At 34.5% G+C, this 26,306-nt stretch overlaps 1 protein-coding gene across 1 annotated transcript; it reads right to left on the minus strand.

Moving 5' to 3' along the window:
• Positions 1-3,672: 3,672 nt before the first annotated feature.
• Positions 3,673-13,876, minus strand: LOC149065693 (chitin deacetylase 1-like). Its single transcript, XM_089253693.1, has 5 exons — positions 13,394-13,876; positions 6,247-6,489; positions 5,677-5,826; positions 5,236-5,557; positions 3,673-4,839 (listed from the first exon to the last, which is right to left on the minus strand). The coding sequence occupies exons 1-5, from the start codon at positions 13,461-13,463 to the stop codon at positions 4,005-4,007; spliced, it is 1,620 nt and encodes a 539-aa protein (XP_089109819.1). The 5' UTR covers positions 13,464-13,876; the 3' UTR covers positions 3,673-4,004.
• Between the last annotated feature and the right edge of the window lie 12,430 nt (positions 13,877-26,306).

Here is a 26,306-nt window from a genome sequence, read left to right on the forward strand (position 1 = left end):
ATTGCGTAATATAGATGGCAGCACTAAAATGAAAATTGACAGATTCGATAGAAAAGTTGAAAGAACGAAACTACGTATTTTGGTGGGCTTTTTTTGGATCCGTTACAAATGTGTGTGTTTTTCGATCTTAATTCTTTATACCAGTGGTTCTCAAAGTGTACATCGCGGAGGATTGGCGATATTGATTTGTCCCTGTTCTCAGTGCTTTGAAATGACTTTTATTTATGCAGAATATCTGCTGGACTATTTCGGGGAGCCACGTGGGACCTATGACTGAGGCACGGGAGTCACAAAAATTTGAGAAGCTTTGTAAACTAGTAGTTCCCAAATGATATTATGTTGCGGCAGCACGGGGTGCGTGAGATGATCAGGAGTGTCGCGAAATTTTGGATTTGAAATTACACTCGACGCTCATTTTTACGCGTGGCACAGGACCCAAGCACTTGTTCGTAAAAACGTGTCGGTTCGCAAATTCGAGAGGAGACTATTGAAAGTTAATCTAGGCTGTTTGTGATTCCAAAACCAAAGTGTCACGCTCCGTAGAACAGAGGTTTCGAACGTGTTGGTTCGCACGGAACCCTTGATGATTACGAGGCAGTTCCTTGGAACCCAAACAAACATGAATTTCCCTCCATATTTGTTTGGGTTCTTCCATCATCAAATGAAAACTTAAAAAGTTTAAGAGAATTTAAAACTTAAATTTTTCATTAGTGTTATAAAACAATATTTAATATTATTTTCAAGGCTGGTATTGTTGGCTTTGTACTATTATTACTAGGCGAATATTGGCCTTTTTATTAGGTTCTAATCCTGCGGAGCTCCGGGGTTCCGCGGGACACCGGTTGGATTCCCATGTTTACGGGTGTCGCAGAAATATTTCAATATCGGACAGAGGTGACGTGAGAACTAAATTTCCCTCACAACGATGCCACGAAATTAAAATGTTTGGGAATCTGTTTTATAAAATATTGGTTACAACTGGGCCGTATTAGGAGTTGCAGACGCTCTGATGTTAATATATCTGCACCTAATCAGCTGATACCGGAACCTTGGGTTATCCCCGCTTTGAGGAAGTTCAATTCGAAAAATTTTGATATTGAAAAAAACATTTCATTTAAAGTTGTTCATTTTCAATTCAATGATGATAGAACAAAAACGACACATTTCATTTTACCCCAGTTATATACTGAAAACTGCATATACGTATTTTACTACTACCATAAAAGTTTATAAGGTATTATATGGTTTTATTCACCTCGTAGATAATTACCATGGAGAGTATTTTGAAAAGTGAAAATCAGTAAGTTATATTCGAAAATAGAGCAGAAGGATTTCCATTTCTTTTAATCTCTTAACTATTGGTACAAAATTGTGCATAAAACCTACATAAATATACCGTATTTTGTGTGTGCTACACGGGACCGTCTTGATACAGTACAGCCTCTTGATAACAGACACCTGTGGGACCAAAAATTTTGTCAGCTAACGGAGAGTGCCTGCTAATGGGGGGGGGGGGGGGTTACGATATACAGCGTAACCTCGTTTATACGACTTTCACATTTTTACGACGTTTGGCTTCAGTCGCAATTGGTTCCGTATATGTTGCTGCAAAAAAAATTATACCAATTCACTGAAGCGATAGCAATTAAAAGTGACTCACCAATTGCCTCGATAAAGAAAATTTGATTAAATTTCAGTACATTTATCACTTCAACTGCAATTCTGCACGATTCCCAAATAATGATGGAAAGTCTGATAAATATGGAGAAATTCATAACCTTTCTTTTCTTCATAAACCGAAAATAAGTATTTTTACTTGTATATGATACGTGCATTACTCATATTTTGCAATAAAAATTAAATTGAAATAGGTGTGAAGAGATAAAAAATTGATAAAAACATTAGCCTTGTATTGTTGGCTATCTTCACACGTTATCAACAAACAAGACCAACATTACCATTTGAATTCACCATTCTGGACCATGGTTACAGGGCCGCAACTAGATGCTTGGTCACCCGGGGCAAGCGCGCATTTTGACGCCCCCTTGTAATGTTGAAGGAGAGGTTTCAGAATGAAATTTGCGCCCCCTCGAGTCTATCGCCCGGGGTACGAGACCCCCACCTGCTCCCCCAAGTTGCGGCTCTGCATGGGTTATGTTCAGTTAATTAAGTAACTAATTGACGATTTACCAACATATTGCCTGATTTTACTGTCCGCTATCGAGAGCGTCCGTTAGCGGGCAGTGAAATGCATTACCCTATTCCACGAGACCGGGGATCAGAAAAGTGTCCGTTAACGGGAGGTGTCCGCTAACAGGAAGTGTCCATTAAGGGGAGGTTCCACTGTAGCATCATGCATATATTGGTGTTGTACCTGTTAAATAATGTTTTCAATTATGTTAGAATGCATGAATTCTAAAAGAAAGAACTTAACTTTTTACAATTTTAAAATCGCCAAACTTCACGATAGCAAATTTCAGCAGTATATCATTCATATACAGTATACAGGGTGATTCCATAATTTCCTTTGCCGCATTTTACTGGCGAACTGTTAATCCTAGAGCAGGGCTGGACAAATCGCAGGAAAATGTAGGCGCCAAAAAAATGTTTACCCGAAGAAAAAGGTCCAAAATAATGTTTCTTTTGACGTTTTCAGGGCATAGTGACCCTCTTTCATGTTGGCATATATGCTGCTAATATAAATTCGAAACATTGTGTGCGCGCTGCTTTCACTCTGCTATTTAGTGACTACACAAAGAAAACTTTAGGCGCCATCACCAAATTTTCAGTCGCCATGGAGACCTGGCGCCTGGGATATGTCCAGCCTTGTCCTAGAGGCATAATTCTAATTAGAAAAAGTATCCAAATATTGTGTGAAACTCGGGTACGTTATTCATTACGTACGTAAACTCAAACGTTATTGATTGAAATCAGGGTAAGAAGCATTGTCCGTTAGTTTTTATTCTGTTTTTCCTCAACTTTCCTCCGATTTTTGAATTCAAATACTTCTGTTATAGTGCACTGATAAACGTGGATTTTTTGGCTTCAGGAGAGACAGGGCAACAACTTTTTAATTGGGTGTCCATATAAAAAGTTAATTTTTATATTTTGGTAACTATACAACCCCTTGCATTATGAATAACGCATCTGAGTTCTACACAATATTTGGAGACTTTTTCTAATTGGAAATATTCCTCTAGGATCAACGGTTCGATAGTAAAATGTGGCAAGGGGAGTTATAGAATCGCCCTGTATAATAAACCTTCTTATGATCAAGAAGCTTTTTCATGTGGAAAGTATTGATACAATAGATTTTGGTTCAGGACTAAGAAGGTAAGACACTCTTTGACAAAACAAAGTACTTTATAAAATGAAGTTTCACATTCCACTTATCGTATTTTATTTTTATAAGCACAGTTTATTCTCTCAGAAACGTACAAAATAGAGTACAGAATGGACAACATAGTTACAATTTGGCTTTCTGGTGTTTCATGAACAGTCCTCTTCAACTTCCTTATTTACAAATGCTTGGTGATTGGATGAGCAATGCAAAAAGAAAAAAAAATTTTTTTAACGCATTCGAAAATCATATGAGCATGAATTACTCTCCACTAAAAATATTCTTGAAATATTTTGTGTTTCATCAGCATCTATCGACCTTGTTCTGCTGTATTATTGTAAAAAAAAAAAAAAAAAAAATTGCATTGTGTATTACGATGTATACTGTCATGCTCCATTTTGTATTTCTGCAGTTCACTAGAGTTATTTAATAGTTGCTGCAAGTTGTTTGAAGTTGTTTTTCTTTAACATTTCATCATTAATTAAAACACTTTTAATTAATTTATTGCACGGGGTGGAATTTATCATGTAGTGTGGCCATTAAACTTCTGTGTAAAATGTTAGGGAAATAACAGAAAAATTTTATTTTCCTGGCTTAAATTGTAATGTTGCAGCTAATAGTTTAAAACTAACTTTTTGAAATTTGAGTTAAATGTATGGAATGTTTATTTTTTGAATGCAAAATAATCTCCAGTGGGATCCTCTAACCAAGGATAGTTTTGCGGGCATTCTATACAAGTATGGAGACGTATTGTTTCCCCAGGAAGCTCTCGGGTTGTGAGGGGACATGCGTTTGGCAAAGAACACAGTGGCTGTCCTTTAATTTCGCATTTTTCTTTCCATGGTGCGAAATCACGAATGGATGAAAGCTCTGTTGGCGATTGCATCCATTGCAATACTTGAGTCATCGTGACGAAATAGATATCGTTTCTGTCAAGCATTTCATCAACCCATTGAATAAGGGCATCGTGAAACTCTTGGTTGAGCTTTAACCAACCGGCATGGAAGAATAAACCTAATGGGGCTCGATTTGTGCGATAGTGTCGTTCCAAGTTATGATTCAGGAAATTATAAAACTGTTCACCAGTCAAGAGATTACTGCAACTGTCAACCATAGCGCATCCTGCCAACTCTTCATCAAAACTTGGGTCGTCCCTTCTATCTAACTCATTCATGACCATTTCCCATACTGCGTGAGAACGCGTTGGACAATTTTGGCCGTTACCATGGCACTTGTGAGGCATCCTAAAATAAAGGGTGTATGGCCATAGAGGTGGATTACTCAATGGAGCTGTGATCGTGGAATCATAGAGGAAAGCTTGTTCCTCCATCATAAAGAACTGATTGTTTCCACCAACCCTGAGGTAAGGGGCACGAATTCCTACAACTGAGTTATCAGTGATGTTTGAGAATCTTTCGATGATCAGTCGCACGCCTGCCATTTCTTTGGCCCAAGTTTCTACATTAGCTTCGCTCCAATACTTTTCATCATTTCTGTGCCTGTGAAAAGGAGAAAAAAACAACATATTTCTTTTCAATTTTTCGTGAGTGGAAGTAAAAAATATATATACAATAAAAACTCAACTGGACACTAATAAATTACTTTGACCTTTGAAGACCCCGGACACACCCCGCTTCCCATCTAATAAATTACTGCAAAAAGAATGATATGATATAATTATATAGGCACAATAGCCTTTATATAGCTATATAGGTAGGGGATTTTCTCCTTTATAATGAAATATAGTTTGAAAATTGTGGAATGGGACTCCACACCATGCCATGAAACGATACTTTTTAATTTAACGCTATGCTTTGCGTGACGTGTACGTATTTTTGTTTATCTGTACTGTTTATTCAGAAATAAACATGAACTAAAATTAATGATAGACTCACGTTATTGAATGAGCTGCGATTTCGTGTCCTTTTCTGTGCAATTCCTGTACTGCAGAGTAATTTGTGTACTTGTGCGAAACAAAGAAGGTTCCCTTGATAGTGCAACCATTGGGATTGTTGCGACCTTCCCGGAAGATACGTTCGTAGATATCGATGTTGTTATTGTTGACTGCATCATCGAAGGTGATGGTAATCATTTGAGGTACGGTGTTTGGCTCTAGTTTTCCAGGGATCTGGGTACCATCAGGAGAGCAAAAGCAGTCTGGCAGTACACATTGGTTTTGGTCACATGGAGGTGCTCTGTTGGGATCCTTATCAACGGCTGAAATATAAATGTAAAAGGTCACAGCTAGTCGAATCACGCTTATACACCTACAAATAAAAACTTGAAGCGGTTTATTAGAAGAGATTAATATTTGCTTGAAAACAATTGATAATTACTGCAAGCATTCTCATCCGATCCATCGGGACAGTCAGGAGCTCCGTTGCAGAAAAGTTCTTTCTGAATACATTCACCATTTCCGCAAGCTAATTTTCCTTTCTCGCAAATGGGTTCATCCGTAGCTAACAGCGGTGTTGCCAAACGAGGCTCTGAAAATACCACGATAAAGTTTCCGGTTAATGCTATAGTTACTCACGAATTCCTTGAACTAAATTGAACTAAATAAGTAGTATTATTTTCATAACTTCAATTTCGTCAGGATTATACTATACGCGCGCAATAATTCTATGACCTGCTTTTCGTATACTATAAGGTAGTTTTTAATGTGTATCAAAGAAACTGTTATTAATGAAGAAAGTAGTCACGTGGACAAAAATACGGAATCAAAAATGTATTTCATATTTATTCTAGTAGATGCTTTGGAACAAGACTAATGAAAAGTATCATATCGCATGATTTTTTTATGATCATTTTCAATGATAAAATTTTAATATATAATTAAAACTATAAGATGTGTGAATTTTTTACGATAAAGAATGCAATTTCAAAATAAGTAATTATGTACTTACTTTCAAGTTGTTGACAATTCTTTACATTAGCTTTCCAATTGCACGTTTGGCTTTCGATGTCAAATGCCAAACCAGATGGACATCGAAGGGCCAAAAGTCCTTGTACAGAACATCTCACTACGTCTCTGCAGTCTTCGTCAGCTGTAAGCCTAAAATATTCACTAGGAGAGCGGCCTTTGCATAATTCGGCATCATTTTGTGTGTCTGCTGCTACTTGCCTTTTCACGATCGAGGATGCATAACCTATTGAAATGATTGAATCCATAAATAACAGTCCCAAACGTTCGAAGCCACATATTAAAACTTATGAATCATTGTTCTTTTAGGTGTACGATTCTTGATGATTTTTGCTTCTGTGGTTGTAGAGTTATACTCACGTGATCCAATTTTTTTTTCTAAATCACCCACAGCTCTTTCTATTTTGGCATTTCCTGATTTTTATTTCCTTGTGTGTGTAGTATCCACGCTTTTCCTCTTGTAAATTAAATTTCTGAATAGCTAATTATAACTAGAGTAGCGTTGGCTGCATAATACATTATTTGAAATGATAATACTGTACTGATATATTTTATCTTTTAAAAAATGTCTCGTTAATGATTACTAGTTGTTTTCGAAAATTCTTATAGTTTATGGATAGAGAAATTTTTACACTTCAAATTAAGCTTTATAGACTTTCACTTTAATCTCAGTAATAGTGGAAGAATTCGTTTAATCCCATGGAACCAAAAATTAAACTCTAGGATGTTTCAGAACATTGAAACTTGCAAATTCAACGGACAATACTGAACGAAAATTACTATATATTCAAAAAGAAATGAAGTGGTGATATAGAGGGTTATATATCGTGTAAACTTTTTCAAAGCGAAATTCGGTTTGATTGTAGACATAGATGAAAAAAGTTCAGAAGGACCCTAGTATCACATTAAACTCATAGTACCAGAAAACTAGACAATCAATTGGACTTGACGAACCAATTGATTGGTTGGCAAGAAGCTTGCTTCCCAGTTCTCATTCCACAACTTTTTCTAGGGTCACCCGTGAACTGCACGGAAGATCTTGTTGTGAAAATCGTTGTTGCTGCAGACAAAATCAACACCATAATAGGAACATGTGAGAGGGTGTGGAAAAACTTTCACCCATCGGAGTGGGCTGTTCAACGACACTATCAGACGCCATTTCGAGCGACTACAGCGAGTTTTTCCTTGATGCAAATGAAATTGTGCTACTTATGAATTAGTCGTAGTTTTGACTTTACTGTAGAAAGATCAACGGGAATATTCACTATTTTTTGGCACTATAAATTTAAGGCAGCCGTAAGTTCCACTAGAAATATTTTCCACCTTCATGTGGGTAGTATCAGTCCCATTTTTTAAAGAGTTTACAATCATCTTTTATAATACGATAATTCCTTTTCATGAAAACATATTAGTCCCAGTTTTAAATAGTAATTTCAATTGCATATTCATGACATTAATTTTGATCTTTGAACTTAAATAACTCAGTGTAATTGTCCGTAGAGATAACCAGTTTCAATTTTGTAGTAAAAGAATACTGGGGGGAGGGGGAGGGGAAAGAAGCTCACTTATTGAAAAGGAAACGATTAGAAGATGTAGGTTTTATTAATGAGAATAATAACCTCAAAGAGTGATAGAAGATTTTCTTGCAAACCGAAAGCCGGAAGGTTTCTGAGTGTTTTTTTAAATTATGTTTTTCTTTTATACGAGACAACTTTTAAGAAAGTTTTCTTGTTTACCTTTCAGACTAAGAAGAGAAAAATAGAGAAAAATCCGACTCGTGACAAGGACACACTAATTATTTTTCTCTTGGCCATTGTATATTTCCTAAACTTACGGTAAAACGAATCTTCTGTTCCTTTGTGAATTTGAGCAGTTGAGCGAGAAATTTAGGTCGGAACAAAGTATTGCCACAAACTCTTTAAAAAATAAAACCTTGTAGGTTTACTTTCACCGTTACGGGGCTAAAATTACCTATGATGTGAATTATGAAACGTTAGAATGATAAAACTACGTGCAATGCTTGCAATATATACAAATGATGCAATATAAAATCCTAACTCATGTCAATCAATTATAGATATCGTTTTTGTGATGTTTTTCTCTTGAATAAACCGTTAAAATTGAAATCACGACAATACTGTAGTAATGGAAATATTAAACACGTGGTTAAAGTTAAGAATTAGAACATTTGAAGTTATTGAAGAATAGATACGAAGAATAATTGACATTTATCGATTAAGTGTCACGGAAACAAGTTATAACTCTGATCATTTCTCTCTCTCACAAACGCTATCTAAGTATATACGACATCATTTAGTTTTAGTGCCTTATCAAAGTCCGGCTTTCAATGCGTACGAAAAATACGGTTTCATCCACGTGTTTAATGAATCCGGAATATAACATGACCTTATGACGTCAAGAAATACCCACTAATGAGAAATTTGCAAAATGTTTAGCGGCACATATATGCATCTAATTTAGTGATAAAAAAAAAACCTCGAGGCTAAGATAATATTTCTTCTCAGTAGCAAGGTCATCTCGATTAAAGGCGTCACTAGTGTCCATAACACATTTTTCGACGGACGCCAGTTTGGAAACGTCCGCGGAAACAAGAAAAAACTAACTTTTTCCGGGAAAGAAAAACATTATTTTCTTTTCTTATCTATGAGTAAGACATACTGCATATTTGAAGCTATAACCTGATTCTCGATTTAAGAATAACGGCATAAGCCGGTGTATACCGGTTTTGTCACTTTTATTCTCTTCAAGCTCACTAATAATATGAATTGTGACCCACCCCGCGATCTTTGCCACTTACTAACTCTTATGCAATTTTCAGACGAAAAAAAAATAGTTATGACCTCGTTTTTTTTATTCTTTTTATTTTCTCTTCCGCAAAACACACTCTACGATTTATTTCGTGACAAATATCGAATAGTTTTTTAAAGAAACTTTCTGTCTAACTCGTTTTTATTCGTATTACGGTACTATCACGGTTATTAACTCACGTCAACTTCTTTCCCTTTCTATAATAACATTAAAAACAAAATAGCTGATTTCCACACTATCTTAACACCGTTATCGATTTCTACATAGATTTGATGTAAATTAAGTCTCCAACTATGAACCTTGCTAGACGTATGCTGCACTATGACCTTGGGGAATCATCCGTTCCTCCAGGCTATTGAGATATGAAATTTCCATAATTTTTTTTTTTTTTTTATAATTTTAAGTGTCTGGCTTGGAAAAAGTCCTCGTGTTGGGATGGATGCGGTGCTCGTCCCTGGGCGAACTGGTCTCGCAAGGGCCGTTCATCATCCCGATAGTCTGAGAACAACCGGTTCCATGGGTCCTGATGACCGCGTTTCTTCGAAATCTCTTCAGCTCTTCTCGCGACTAACGTTTGAGGGTGTTGTTATCAATTCAGTTTTTTTTTTTTTTGGCTTATACAGGTTTTAGAGGCGGCAATTTGTTCCTTCGAGCCGGGATTTATTTTTTTTTCTACTCGTACTCGAAGCTAGGAAACTAGAAAAAAACCTAAAAAAAAAAAAGACGCCCCAAGGCACATTCCTACTGACCCCATTGCGAGTCTAGTTTCGGGGCCAATGACATCTTCCCTCCCCTCTTCTACTGCCATGATAGAACCAAGCTAGTATGTAGATCTGGAATTACCATCACTTTCATTATATTCTTACTATACCTGGTCTGGTAAATATGTGTCGAAGTGAATTACGGATATAAAATGCCTCATTCACGTGTTATCCAGAGCATATCGTCGCCTTATAACTTTTGACCGAGCAAACAGCAACAGACATTTACTGAGTTGTAATGTGAAATTTGGTGCAGACGCAGTTCATAATTCAAGGGCGAGAACATTTGTATAACTGCCGAATTTTGAATCGATTAAATATTAGATGATCTCTCATAATATTTGATTTAATACAATGTACAACAAGCAAAAGTTCAAAATTAAAGTCAAAAATTTTCTCCCTCTCGGTGTACCTCAGTTGTACTTTACACTAATTAAGCATAAAATATAATATTACTAAAAGACGTTTATAACCGCAATCCCCGGTAAATGATCCGCACCACTCAGAGAAATGAAAACATAATAAAAGTAATTTTCCGTATAAAGTCGCAGTTTCATATACGCCATACACAATTTTCAATTCAAGAACTGAAGCAAATATACACTTACTTTTAAATAAAATTCGATGTTGCATGATTTTACTTTGATTTTTCTTTGAGAATTTTATACCATTTTATTAATCACCATTAAAATATTATATAATTATTAAAAAACCATTTCACTTAATTCGCTATATCAGAAAGAAATACGTTAAAAAAATTTTGATAAAATTCATTACAATCTCTCGAAATCGGAATGCCAGAAAAAAGAAATTTATTTGCTTTGAATTAGCCACCGCTTAAACTAAAAATTTAAACTATAAAAAAAAACACGGATTTTATTATGGGAAATTACAGTACGTACTGTGTATGTCAGAAAATGTGTGACCATTAAGTTAGTTTATTGAACTTGCGGGTTCAATGGATTACCTACTCATTTTAGATGATGTTTAAAAAATTATGAGAATTTTGGCAGTGAATAATTATATATATTGCACGTATAATAATTAAGCCCTTATATCCGACAATGTGAAAAGTAGAATAAGAAAATTATAATAAATTAGAATAAAAGTATAAATGCAATGATAATTATAAATAGTTATCGTATAAATTATTTGGTAGGTCATTTTAGTCTAATTAAAGACAGAAAAAACAATGTTTTTGAAACAATTAGTTAGTTCAAAACAAATTATCTAACCTGGTACTTTAAAGTACCGCAAGGGTAAACAAAGACATTGGCGTACGCAAGGGGAGGGGGTTTGGGGTTCTAACCCCCCCCCCCCCCGAGCCAAGATTATAGTGTTATTTTGCAGGAAAAAAAAGTAAACCCCCCCCCCAGAAGGAAAAAAAATCTGAAACCCCCCCCCCCCTCGAGAAAATTCTGCGTATGCCTCTGAACATGGATAAGTAGTCATTGTAAACAACCTCAGCACCTGTAGTTCAATACTATAGCATTCTTATTTAATTTAGGAAAATACTATGCATATATTTGCCAAGATAAAATGACATTTTACTTCGACGAACGAATTTTCGTTTAGCATCGATTTTCTACAGTAAGAAGAAATTATATAAGCCAGTTAAATTATATATATTTGAAATCCGCATGGTCCTCGAATTGGATTTCCCATCAATATTTTTAAACTTTTCATGTTGACGGCAAGAGAACTCACAAAACGCCCATAATCAACTCATAAAACCAACCAGAAGAACACTCTGTCAGTATATATTTATGTTTATCCCGGTATTAAACATTTTCTTTCACATTCGAAGACCAAGTGCAATTACAGTTATAACAATGCCACTAACAAGGTAAAAACAAATAGAGAAAAGTGAGATCAAACACCTTTTCCACACGTGTTTTGAATCGATAATAGATATGGTAATAAGAGGAATGGAGTGTCCCAAAATGTCTTAGTTCGAAAAGTCAAGCCATTTCCTGTTTTGAATTCGTACATTGATGACAAGTTAGGGAAGTGATTAGTAGGGAAAGGGACAAGCATCAAGTGTACACTTCTGGCCTCTCGTCCACTAACAAGCCAAAGGCGAATGTGTTATCAGGAAGTTTTCCGATGGACCTCGGGCATTTCCTGAATAAGTGAATTTGGTTCTGAGGACTTGACACTCATATACATCATGCCCCATGCATACAGCTGGTGCCGAGCTCATAAGTAGCACATCCTTATTAATAATTAATTTTCATAAGCACCTTTAAACTCTACGTTAGAAGAAAGTAATGAAATTTGTGAAGTTGATTTCGATGGGAAAATAAAATTATTACATATCTGAATCTAAACTGCTATTTCGAATATCTATAGCTGCGTTTCTCAATCTGTAATCCGCGGACGGAATTGAAAATTAAATTCGAGTTGAAGGAAAATTATTTGACTTTATACCGCAAATATTTGTAATATTCATTTCGCTTCAAATGAAAGATTAGACGAATACATAAGTTGGCGATCTACCGTACTATTTCATCTATTTTACTATTTTGGGTTCAGAAAGGTTGAGAAACGATTTATAGGGTAGAATTTTGCACTAAATATCAATAAATTGAAAAAAAAACTTACTAACTTTTCTTATTTTAAATAAAAATAAAAAGAGTCAAATGTCTCGGAAAACAATTAATTTCTTATTTTAAATAAAAATAAAAAGAGTCAAATGTCTCGGAAAACAATTAATACAAATTAATTAAAAATAGTTAATTTAACAATCAATAAAGATAATTTTTGAAAGATAATTTTCAGAATAAAATGCTTATATACAGTAAAACCTCTCAGATGCAGTCATTCCTCTTTTAGGAGCCAAATGATATTTTCCCATTTTATAATAAAAGTATGCATTTCAAACCCCTGATTAATGATTACCCCCTTTTTTACGAACGAATTTTTTTGCCCCGCCGGTGACTGCAAAAGAGAGGTTTTACTGTACGATAATCTCAGGAAAAACTCATAATTCCAGAGATCTTATAATTATTATGATTATTCGAAAGACAAGAATTGACTATTAAAATAATAAGATTCAATTATCTCTGTCACAATGTCTATATTCAAATAAAACAATACTTCTTGAGTAAAATATCAATTGAAAATATTGCTTGAATTAAAAACGAAACTTGGTGCTTTACTGCTACATAAAATTTATCAAGACTCATAAATATTTCTACCAAATAAATAATTATAGTAGTCACCAAGTAAAATTACAAGAAAGAATTTTTTTTCTTTTAAATATACAAGAGAGAGAGAGATAATCTGAATCACCACTTGCTCCGGGAATGTGAAACTTTAGCGCGTTTCGAAAAACCCGCTAAAAAGAAACCATAAGTATCCGAGATTCACAGAATATCCATCACAATATATCCAATCGTGGAATATAATAGTCCAAAGTATGATAGTGTCGGGTGAATTTCAAATCTTCTCACTCTGGTAATATTATTTCACACGCACAATCAACCATTCTTTTTTTTTCTCTCAAAGTTAGTATAATATATTTTGGTTTTTACCTACCATGTCGGCCGAAAAAAAGGAACGTTTGGAGGAAGATAACCAAAACCGTTGATGCCGCTGACGAACGCATCCTTGTCTGGTTTGGACTAGCAATGCGATAGATTCAATGTGACGTAAGCTGTCCGCTTTTATGTAGGGCTGCCATCAAAAGCACGTTTTTTTCTTTTCCTTTATTTTATTTTTTTTAGGCTTTTCTCACCACACACACACCTTTCTACTTTTCTTTCAAATCTTTTTTACCTCTATGTGCACAAGGATTGAACGTTCCACCTTTGGTTTTAAGCTTTCTGGAACAGAAACTTGCCACCCCAATGACGTCGACAGAAGATTTCGGCCAATACAGAACTGCCCTGTAATAACTTAGCTCTTAAAGTATATGTGTGTGTTTGAGTTTCTTTCTTCCCCTCTAGGTTTTGATGAAATACAAGCAGTCAAACAGCATCTTCCCATGATCTCTCTCTGTCTCTAAATTTCCTCCACAATATCTCTCAAGCATCATTTCTTATTTTATAGCTTTACATCGGAAAAAATATATAAATAAAATGTAGGTAACTGGACTTCAAACTATACTGGGAAAAGAAAGGATCTTAGAAGATCAATGATTTATTAACTGAAAAAGTCAGGGCCTCAATTGTGAAAAAAAACCTCAATGATTTCTATAGTCTATATTTAGAAACTATATTATATGACCTATACTGTCTCGGGTGTATAGCAATATTTTTTGTGATATTACAGCTACATAGGTTGCATTTAAGAACACTTGAGTGTGAATACTGGGGTGCAGCTGTGAAGGAAACCATGAACGAAATACCAAGTTTAATCCTTTATCTACCACATTATACAAAGTAGAATAAAAAGATGATAATAAATACAAATTAGAATAAATAGAAAATGATAACAAATACAAATTAGAATAAATATAAAATGATAACAAATACAAATTAGAATAAATAGAAAATGATAACAAATACAAATTAGAATAAATAGAAAATAATAACAAATACAAATTAGAATAAATAGAAAATGATAGCAAATACAAATTAGAATAAATAGAAAAATGATAACAAATACAAATTAGAATAAATAGAAAATGATAACAAATACAAATTAGAATAAATAGAAAATGATAACAAATACAAATTAGAATAAATAGAAAATAATAACAAATACAAATTAGAATAAATAGAAAATGATAGCAAATACAAATTAGAATAAATAGAAAATGATAACAAATACAAATTAAAATATAAATATGATGATAATAATAAATAACTATTATGTAAATTAAGAGTTGGTAGGTCATTTTAGTTCTAATTAAAGAAAAAAATACTGATTTTTGAATAATCGGTTAGTACATAACAAGAAAATTATCTAACGTAATTTTATATATAAGTGCCGTCAGTAGATAAAGAGTTAACCCTTTATCTATCCCATTATGAAAAAATGAAATAATTATCATGTGAATTTTTTGGTATGTCATTTTAGTTCTAATTAAAGCCTAAAAACAAAAAAATTGTAATTTTTTTCAAAAAAAATATTTAGTACACAACGAATGGTACCTGGTACTTCAAAGTACCGTCAGCGCTTTAGGCTCGCAATAAAAATTATAAATACCAATTCAAATATGTTGAATAATACAGTTTCATGAATATTTATTTATTTTACCACCCAAAGAAAACCACAATTTGTTTTGATATTTGGTAGAGGTTCTTTGTGTGGTGGAGTGTTTTACTGCATAACACAAAAGTGTAATTCAATAAACACTTTTACAGGGGTGAAACAAACTGAATTTTATCAACTAACATACAGTGAAACCTCGATATGACAATACTCTTCGGACCAAGAAAAAATATCGTTGTAGAGAGATTTTTCTTTTATTTCGAGAGGCAACATTTGCATCACGTCATCAAATTTATGCTGTTGTCCTCTTTTCTAAATCGGGATTGTTAGTACCATTAGAAAATGCGCTTTTATGCATTTATTCGCCACAAAAAATTGTAATTAATTAGTTGATGACTAAAATTCAGTTAGATGCATTGCCTCCCGTAAAATTGTTCATCGCGTCGCACTTTCATGTCATACGTAGCAAATAGCAATACTAGTTGCTTCCGTAGCGCTTCCTGTGGTGCAAAATGCCGATGTAATAAGATATATGCAAAAAAAAAAAAAAAAAAAAAAAACGAAAACACGTGACGAAGTTAAAATCAAATTCAAAATGATTTTGAGCAAATTATTAAAAAGTATCGCTGTAGCGGTTTTAAAAATCTCAAAAATATCGTTATAGAGGGATTTATCGTAGTAAAGGATATCGTAGTATCGAGAGGAGAGTTTAACATTCAGCCTTTATACTTCAAAATACCAACTCCCAACAACGTGTGTGAGAAAAGTTACGGGAGTTGAAAATAAAGTGGAAGTGGTACTTTGAAGTACACTGACAGTAGTCAAAGGTTTAAAAGACTATGAACTTTAAAATAAGATTGATATATTCATAATAGAATTTATATTCGTATAGAATTTATATTGTCCCCCCTGTTCTCTAACTTCCAATTAAAAAGTTGTTGCTTGTCTCTACTGAGAGCCCAACAAAAAATTAAATGTCCCAAGTGCAGTATTAGCAGAGGTATTTGAATACAAAAATCGATGAAGATGAGGGAAAGAACAGCATATGTTGAGAGACCAACTTAAGAAAAAACACCACGAAAATTCTAATGATTCTTCAAAGTTGCAGTTTATTAAAACTTTTTTTTTCGTTTTGAGATGAGTCCGTTCCAAAAAGCAAATATTGACATAGAAATATGGAATTATGGTCTTGTTGGACTCTGTATAGACAGGGCAAGAACTCTCTGTTCGAAAGTTAGTGCACGGGGTGGGGAGGTATATAAAATTAAATTCAATACCCCGGTACATATATGGACTCTGGTAGAACAAATGAGATATCAGAAATAAGCACGTTAATTTGGATACTTTTCTAATTGGAAGTATGCTTCTGTAACCAACGGTTCAAGAGATTAAGGGTATATAAGAACTTAACTTTTCATCCTGTATATTGCTCGCTTTAGCAATGCATATCCTTTTTTTTAATACGATAAAAACAAAACTGTACAAAAGACAAAAGCTATAATAACAATGGAAAAATTTCCACAAAAATATATAAATGCATTCACTTTGTGACTTTAAGGGACTAGATGTCTTTCCAATATGCAGTACATATAGTCCTACTGAATTGTAATAAAAACTAATGATACATAGAATATCAGCACTGCCCCAAAGCACCTATGTAGGCTGATATGTTGAAGCTTGAAGGCAAGGGCAAGCTTGCCTTCCAGATATTTTGAAGCCCAAATTATATGCCCATATTAATGGGCATATTTGGAAGATATTTTGGGCATCTTTTTCTCAGCCACCTCGTTGGGCATTTTGCCTGTTGTGGCGTTGTATTTGTATTTGTATATTTTGATATTTCTTTTATATCGATTAAGAAAAATCAGAGGTGTGTCCCCCGAAAACACCTTAAATTAGGGACCCTCCACTCTAGATTGGTGGAGTTCTAAGTTACAATCATTTATTTAGATTTTTTTGAGTTGGAGAAAGTTTCTATTTGGAAAAATTCAAGCCTGTTAGGTGGAAATATGTGCGAGTATAGTATGTGGAACTACAGTATAATTATAAAATGGGACAGCAAAATCTCAGAGGTGACATACGGGGATTTATAGTCATTAAATGGAACAGGATTCAAGAGAAACGATAAGATAAACTTCTTCATATTGCCAAGAGAAGCTTACTATGATACTGATAAAAGAAATGTATCCAGAGAAATTCTGGATAATATACCGAAATAGGCTTATGAATTTATTTTACTTAACGTTATCTGAAAGGCAAAAGGAGTTATTTTCTTTTTCTCTTATTTAGGACATCGCGGCTATTTAACGACTTTGTGCATAATCATTATTTACTAGAGGTAGTATTCAAAACAGGGAATGCGTATTCATTTGATCGATGATGTACACCAGTGTTGCCCTGAGTGGGCATTTGCTGTAAAAAACAGGGGGGAGGACGATATAAGCTACGATTACAACATGGGACTGCTATGGGTTCTTTTAAGAAGAGAAGTGTCAATAACTTTTTTTTCTGAGTAGGAGAGAGGTAGAAAAAATAAAGTTGAAAAATTCTGATGCATATGATTTCTGATGATAAGAACAATCGTTTTTCTTGGTCAGCTGAATGAAACAGTTTGTCATGAAAATGTTTTCTATCTGGTCATCTGAGCATACGAATATATTACAGTCTTAGTCCGAAGTGGCCACTTTGCTCTGTGACTGGTCTCTGCACATTGGCCAGACTTCATACACTTTCCCCTTCAATTGAGCATAGACATCTGACATTGGCCATAACAATTTTCTTCATATTTTTCGCACGCATACACATCCGCACATTTCAAAAAATGATTATTTTATGCAAATCCTAACATCTCTAGTTTTTAAACTTCATCATTCTTTAACCTGTACTAAAAACTACAAATTATTAAAATTCGTAAATATTTAAAGTACATAAATTTTCAGTCTTGATTTCAGCTATTAAATTTTAGTTGTATTAATTTTTTTTATTGTATTCGCTTTACATCTTACTTCATTTTCTATATGGTTAGTGGCATCATTAAAAAGTGACTCATCGACTATTTCAATCATGCAAATAAATCTAAACGTAATATTCAAATGACACATGATAACTTTAATCGAATGAAACTGAACCCTAAGTAGTTGGAGAATCGAAAAATATTTAATTTTACAGTAATTTAAAATTTTTACGACCTGTTTGATTGGAAACTTGAATAAGATGAATTCAACTCGGCAACTAGTTCAAGAGGTCAAATGGCGAAACCAGTCATTATCTCACTTAATATCGCTTCCTGAGTAGAAATCGAAAATATAAAATAATATGGTTTCCTTCAACCTATCGCCATGTCGCCGTTGTCTTCAGAAATGCTGATATTGCTCTCACATGTTTATTTAACTTTTATTCTAAATTTTAAAAATTCATATCACGAACAGAGAAAGTGTTTTGCCCCTAGCTTTATAATATAAACTATTGCTCTATTTTGAGGATGTTGTGTTTGGCATTTTTACAGAGTAAATAGCCCAGATCAATCATCCAATGAAGCTTTACAGTTGGCCAACGTTAAATCAAACTTGAAGTGAATATAGAGAAATTATTATTTCCATTTCTATGAAATGTAGAGCGTAGATCTTATATCTAAGAAACTCATGTACAACTCATTCTTCACTGAACAAATTATTTTTAGAAATGTCAAGATTTTATTTTTTATCATCTTTATATTTTTAGACCACACCGAAATTGAAAGTCGCTATTTTGGATAAAATTTCAAGAAAGATTTGTTAAATATTGTAATTCAATATTTCTTGAACGCATAGAATATATTAGGTGTATGCCACGTATAACGTCACTAAAATGTTCCTCATTTAAATTTGAGATGGTGAAAATTTTGGAGATATCTCGAAGTTTGAAAAGTATCTTCATTCTGCACTTTTTCAGGGAAAAGTGGGGGAATTTCAAGCAGTATGTGAAATTTAAAAATTAATAACTATTCTTTAACTGAGCATTAAACAGAAATAGCAGAACATCGTACAATCAACAATAAGAACGAAAATCAAAAAAGTCTTACCTCCAAAAAGGTTCTCAAAATTCGGCAACTCCTCCACATCATAGGGTAAATACAAAGCCAGAATCAGTAAGGGAAATAAAAATACTTTGAAATTCACCATTTTTCAGAAATCTAGATGCTCAAAATAGTTTCGAGAATGCAAGGAAAAAACGTGAACCAAAGATAACACGCTATTAACACTAACGCAGCGAGTCTTCGATAGCCTAATCTCAATATGTGCTGTCGTACCAAACGACCACACCAAGCAAGCAAATAATAAAATGTAATGCTATTGCTATCTAAATCGATACCGAATTCAACGGTGCTCACATTAAAATGAAAAACTAAGATTAATCCTACGACCATGGTAGCACATTTAGAAAAAAAAGTGTAAGAACGGAAATGAAAACGCAAATAATGTTTAGATGTCCCAACGGAATCGTAACGAACCTACTGCTGTATGCACGTATATTTGCGAGGATGGCAACGTAGGTGAGTCATCATCAAGTGATGAAACCACGTCGAATCACACATTCGACAATCCCCAGTCCAGCAACGAATCTCTTTGCAGCGTTGAAAAACGCGCGATTTTTGTACGGTTCCGGACATTCTGATTTCGTTTTTATATAAATCTTCTAGAATCCATAAACAGACAAAAAAGAAAGAACTTTCTTGATATCCCTTTCATACTTTTATTCATTTTTGTTGCTGGTTCGACATCCGATTCAACGTATCTCTTCGAGTAATTTACACAACGGAAAGAAAACGGTTCTGTGTGTGCGACCATTTACTTTTTTTTGTATGCATTTGTTTAAATATAAACACATGTTAACGACTTAAGCATGTTATCCCAATAAATAAGCCATTGCTTGCGAAAAGAAAGTATTGTTTCCAGTTATAGAATAAATCTTTTCGAGATTGAAACAGAAACGTTTTTCATATCTGTGTATTTGTTTTCCTCTACGGCAGTGATTCAAGTACAAATACAAGGGCTACAACAGGCAAACTGCCCAACAAGAGGTGACCGAAAAAAATTTCCCATATAAGATATGGCTGTCAAATATGTCTCAAATACAGCAACCCAAAATAAAAGAAATTTTCATGAAAAAATTAGCAACTACGGGAAAAATATAATACACTGCCCACAAAAATTGTGGTTGTCCTCATGTAGATATTGATATTTTCTCGATTTATCCCAACATGCAAAAAAATGCACGTACTCGTATAAGATTCTGGCATTTATTGGAATAATTTTGTGAGCCAGTGGCGTCGAGGCTGGGGGTGCTGTGGGTGCTCGATCACCCGCTGTATTTTGTATTATGCTTCAGAGCACCAAAGAATTCATTTAGAAAGCAAACTTCCGGACGTAAAACTCTAGTCGAGCACCCACGGGTCAAAAACACTTCCGACGCCCCTGTTATGAGCTTATCCTAATATAAGAAAGTGCAAAAGTACACATAATAATTCCAAAATATATTTAAAAATACCAGTAACTCTAAATCTAAGAACCTAACTTAACTAATTCTGCCTAACTCCTCTCTAGAGGAGGATGTTGTTGATTCTAACTCATGTTTATTACGGCACGGATATGCTTCTCGTGAAGTTCAATAGCAAAAGCTTATTTTATTTCAATCTTAAGACCAACTAGCGTTTTTTTAAAAGTATTCTGTACAGTATCATCAAGCTTTCTTCAAGACAATAATAGTAATAGAAACATGCTTGATCAACTCTAATAATACAGGAAAAGCATCGTATACAAATAAAACAGTAACCAATGGTTTGAGGCTCACAGAAATGTTTATTTTTCCTAACAAGGAACATCAGCAAACTAGAAAAGAGCCATAATCTAATAACAGATAGAACCACCATGATACAGGTTTTCAATCTGACATGCAATCTTTCGTAGCTGGATAATATGTTGTGATGGACATTCCAGGCACTTTCGACTTGGACACGTAATTCGGGGATGATTGCCGACTGTATATACGATAAAGGTTTTTGCCAATAAAATCCCAGATATTCTCAATAAAAGATGTGCTGACCAATGATGTCGCTGCACTTCCTGAAGAACATGTAGAGCCTCAATATATATTCTTATATGTATTATTATTATTACTTTACTTTGTACATTGGCTCTCTCTTAACAAACACGCTCTGGTCACGTGAAAGAATCTCAGTACATTCTGTACTGAAACACGAGATGATCACGTGACCGGATGCCCCTTCAGAGGGTCCGAAGGGCCATGTGTGTGCACATCAGTTCAGCTCCAGCTCTCACACGAGATGCACCAACGTCGTCTTTCTCTCTCTTAATATACGTACCATGTAAATAATATCTTCTATATAGCATCATAATTAAAGATAATGTATCTACAAGTACGTCTCATTCATACGGAGTCAGATGCAATTGCGCTACCGTCACCACTTAGCATTAGATTTCAGCAAACATATTGAGTTGGTCGAGCTGTGGGTAGATAAGTGTCATTTTGTTGGAAAATTGCACTGGGGTTCCACTCAGAAATGACAGAACAGGTATTTGGTGTAACACACAAAAGGTCAGTTTTATGTTTCACTGGCTGTCCGATTTCCGTTTCCTGAAGAAAAGCTTTGTGTCTTCGCTGCTCAGTCAGTGCTTCTTCAAAGTGTGATTATAGTCCGATCCAGCAGTTGGAGAATGGCTTTCATTTGCCACTTTCTAGATGGTTATCGACTAAAAATAAATGATTTCTCGAGTTCTCTCGTTCTTCAATTACTATAGACTATTTCTTATACGGTATAATTTACAACTCTGTCAATTCGAATTCAAGTTATTTATCTATGTCACAAACAAACATACATATTTATATGTGTATAGAAAAGGGTAAATCATTATTGCGAAAAAAACTGGAATAGCGTAGATAGATGGGAAAGAAACGGCCATAGAATCCCTTGTAACACCTCAACCTAGAATTTCTCTCACAACCTATCGAAATGTTCTCTTGTCGGAGCATTGGATTCACTATGTATTATTTAATATATATAACTTGAGGTCTTTTCTATCAATTCCTTTGAAAGTCTTCGATCATATCTTCTTTCAACGCCCACTCTCTTCCAATGAAAATATATTTAAAGAAACAAGTCTCTCATAACTCAAACGCCCTGCATACGAACAATGAACAATCACTTTGGTGGATTTTTCTCTACAACCATTTAACTCAGTCAATATAATGTTATGGGTATGACCTCCTAAACCACATGGTACTCTAAACGAGAAGTCTTCAATTTCTTTTCGAGTCGCTGGTACCATGTACATTCGACATCAGAAAAACAATGCCACGTACGTTCTTCTGTATTGGAAGAAAAGCATCATGTATGCTCAGCATCAGGAGAGCGCCTGTTTCGCAACTCTGAAATACGCTCTTATTCAGATGATCATAATGCTAACTCATGAATGGGGTGTTTAATTGGTTCATCAATCAGGCATTGAGTGCTGTAATGTATTTTAGAGAGCAAAGCAGTGTTCGTGAGGACCAGGTTGCAGTCTGAGACTTTATATATTTTGTGTAAAGCCTACTTTACTTTTTTTCTTTCAATTTTAAATTCTTTCAAATTAGTTTCAAGAAATGTTTTTAAACTGTAATTTCTCAGAAATGTTAGAATCTCTAATAAATTTGATCGATCAATTTTGGGTTCCTCCCATTTCTGCCTTTTATTTATTCCGCTCTTTATCTTATGGACTGAAATTCCCGGATTTAAAATATTACAAAACCATCGAACTATTGATTCATCTGAAGTATCATCTCTCTCTGAATTCATAAATATCTATTATTACCTTATTAAAAAATAATAACATCAAGTGGTTAAATTTCCACTTCTCATAAGCCGTATTAAGAGGCGTAGAGGACTCGTGCCTCCCCCAAGAAGATCAAAAATTAAAATTTTTTTAAATGTCTTTGAAAAAAAAATTAAAATATTGATTTAAATATTATAATTTTTTTTTTTAATAAATCAATTTTATAAAGGTATTTTAATCAATTTGTGGCATTTTGTTATTTTAAATGCTTTTATAAGGTTATTAACTCAAAATTTCTCTGGGAAAAAATCCTTGCGCTTCCCCCAAAAACCTTTTGTACTCCCTCCAAAGGTCGATCCTGCATATGCCCCTGGTCATATTAAATATACATTATAAATATCAAAACTACTGATTACGATAACATTTAGACCAGATATCTCTTTCAACCTTCCGTAAGTGTTTATTTTAATATGATAAAAAAACACAACACACAGCAGTTGGAATATATTATACACTTTTCGAAAACGCTCAGAATTTTCGAAATGACTACAGTGTAACCTCCCCTAATGGACACTCCCCATCAACGGAAACCTTCCGTTAACGGACAGTTTTCTGCTCCCCGGTCCCGTAAAATAGGGCTTTAATGTATTTCATTCCCCGTTAGCGGACTGTAAAATCAGGCAAACTCTAGTTTTCGCCAAACTTATTTATTAATTGTTGGTAATAAACTGAGAATTTTATGGATAGAAGTCAATTAATTTACTTGATTAACTGAACATAACTATGGTCAAGGATTTTGGAATTCGAAGGATAATGTTGGTTTTGTCGATACGTGTAAAGAAAGCCAACATTACAAAACTGATGATGCTGTTATATAAATGTTTTATCTTCACACTTATTTTAATTTAATTTTTATTGCCAAATATATATGTAGTGGACGTATCATGTACAGGTAAAAATAATTAATTGGTTTAATGAAGAGAGGAAAAGGTTGTAAATTTTTCCATATTTATTACTTATCAGACTTTCCAACTTTATTTGGGAATTATGCGTAATCGCCGGTAAAAGTGCTAAATGCAATGAAATTTAAGCAAATTTTCATTATCGAGACGATTGGTGACTATGCATAACGACCGGTATATCACGTTCACAATAGCATATACTGTTTTAATGTTGTTATTGTTATATGTATAAGGAACCAATTGCGGCCGAAGCCACACGTCGTATAAATGTGAAAGTCGTATAAACGAGGTTCCGCTGTGTATATCGTACCTCCCATTAGCGGACACTTCCTGATAGCGGGCAACATTTCTGGTTTCATGGGTGTCCGCTGTCGAGAGGTTCTACTGTATAAGTGATAACGAAATAAGAAATAAGGGGGCTTCCCGGGCTATAGCCCAGGGTGGCAAGATCGGAGAGAGTGATCTAAAGAGCAAAGGGACCAAGTCAGTACAAAAACCAAAAGCGTGACCAAGAAAGTGCACAAGCATGTGACTAACGAAAAGAGTGACTTGGAGCTTGCGCAAGCATGTGAATGATCAAAAGAGCGACTTGGAGAACTACCAGTTTAATGATGACCGAAAGAGTGACCCAGAGAGTGTGTGAGCATGGGAGAGACGCAGAGAGTGAGGAACCAGGTCAGTGAATGACCAAACCAATGACTAAAAATGGCCAAGAATGTGTTCGAGCATGGGAGTGACCAAAAGAGAGACTCGGAAGTACAGGCGTATTTATAGAGGGGGGCTAAGCCAACACCTACTAGAGAATTTTCATATCTAAGTGCATTGAGAATTTGTTATCTTGCGGGTGATATCCCAAGACAGCAAATTTGAAGATTGAGTATCAAGAAAGTTTGGCTAGAATGGGAGAAGGGCGGCAAAACCATGAACCCGCGTATGCGCATATAAGAAATAATTTCAAAGCACTTGGTCATCTTGAAAGTCCTTAATGTCTACATACGAAACGAAAATAAAATAAAAGTAGCAATAATCGTTTTGTATAATCGCTGGGGATTAATTTCATCTCCAATGTCTTCTTCCTGATTTTTTTTTCTTCAGAAAAGGTGAATCCACATGCAATTACAGTCGAACTTGATTGATAGTCATATATCCATAGTCACTACAAAAAAGGTCCAATTATTCAAAATTCGAATTACCCAATTAATCTATCCTGGATACGTAAAATGACTACAAATTGCAACTTGATCATTAACGTTCACATAAAAGGTCAGATTTCAATGGTACGACTCGATTCATAGGAAGAATAACAGGATTGTGGTATCAATTGTTTCACATTCTCAATGCACTCCAGCTGAAGGATGTTAAAATGGGCATTAAATTATACCACAGAAAGAGTAGAGGAAATGAGTTTTCAAAGAAACTGAATTTTCAAACTTTTGTTTGTTTTTAAAAATTTGTTGTATAGCAACTTGGTCCAGAAAAGCAGTCTGACTTCTTGCAGAATTTTTCCATATATTAAATTTGCTCATACAAAAATCATGAATTTTCCTCCAACTTCGAATTATCCAAAAAAATAGAGAAAAAATTCGAATTAAACAAGATATTTCAACATTAAATTAGATAGAAAACTCTCTCTCTCCTCAAGGGAAGCTCATAAAAGTTCGAATTAACCCAGTTCTACAGTATATAAAATGTAAACAAACTTATAATTGGCAAAAGAACAACAACATAAATTTCAGAATGTTTTAACGTGATAATCAGCATAACAAAGAATTGAAGATTTAGGGATAAAGAGAAACCAAAACTCGGAAATAAACATTAGTATATTCAAGTGTGAAATTGTGTTTATTCATTTTATTTTATTTATTTATAGTGAGCAACATTCCTACGAACAACAAGCGTTTCTTGGTTAAACCGGAGACAGAGCGTATCTAAGCGAACGATCGCTAGAGCGTATATTGTTGACCCTTGTGGCACACGACGCCGACTGTGCCACACACGCACCATGTATTCATTCTTTTCGTGACGTCTCTTTAAGTTCAAAAACGCGTTTTTAGCCCAAATATCAACCATTTCCAGTGACTATAAACGCGTTCATATTTAAATAGACATAATCGTGAAAGACAGCGTGAGAATATCTTTTTTTTTTTTTCATTCTTCTCACGACAATAGATGTAACATAGTTTTTAGCTTTTCTATTGTTGTGTGACTAAAAAGCACACACGCGATTTAATTTTCTTTTCCCCGAAATTCAACAGCTATTCGTTCTGAATATCTGTTAACACGTTGTTTTCAATGAACAAAAAACAAATCTCTCTCTCGAATATATGACGTCATCAAGTGGGAATCTTCAACCTGGTGCTCGCAAACGACTCAGTGCTCATTGAAACACCTATAAGTGTTCGATGCATACGTCTTATTTTGTCGTAATCTTGATGATAACCTTGATCGACTCAGCAATTGAACCGTCCGGATTAGGGTGGCCAGATGAGGTACCTGAAAAACCTGGACAGCTCTCAGATG

The sequence above is a fragment of the Pholcus phalangioides genome, unplaced genomic scaffold (assembly GCF_987345545.1).
Source record: "Pholcus phalangioides strain wild (caught in Gottingen) unplaced genomic scaffold, Ppha-v1.0 ptg000039l_1, whole genome shotgun sequence".
NCBI lineage: Eukaryota > Metazoa > Arthropoda > Arachnida > Araneae > Pholcidae > Pholcus > Pholcus phalangioides.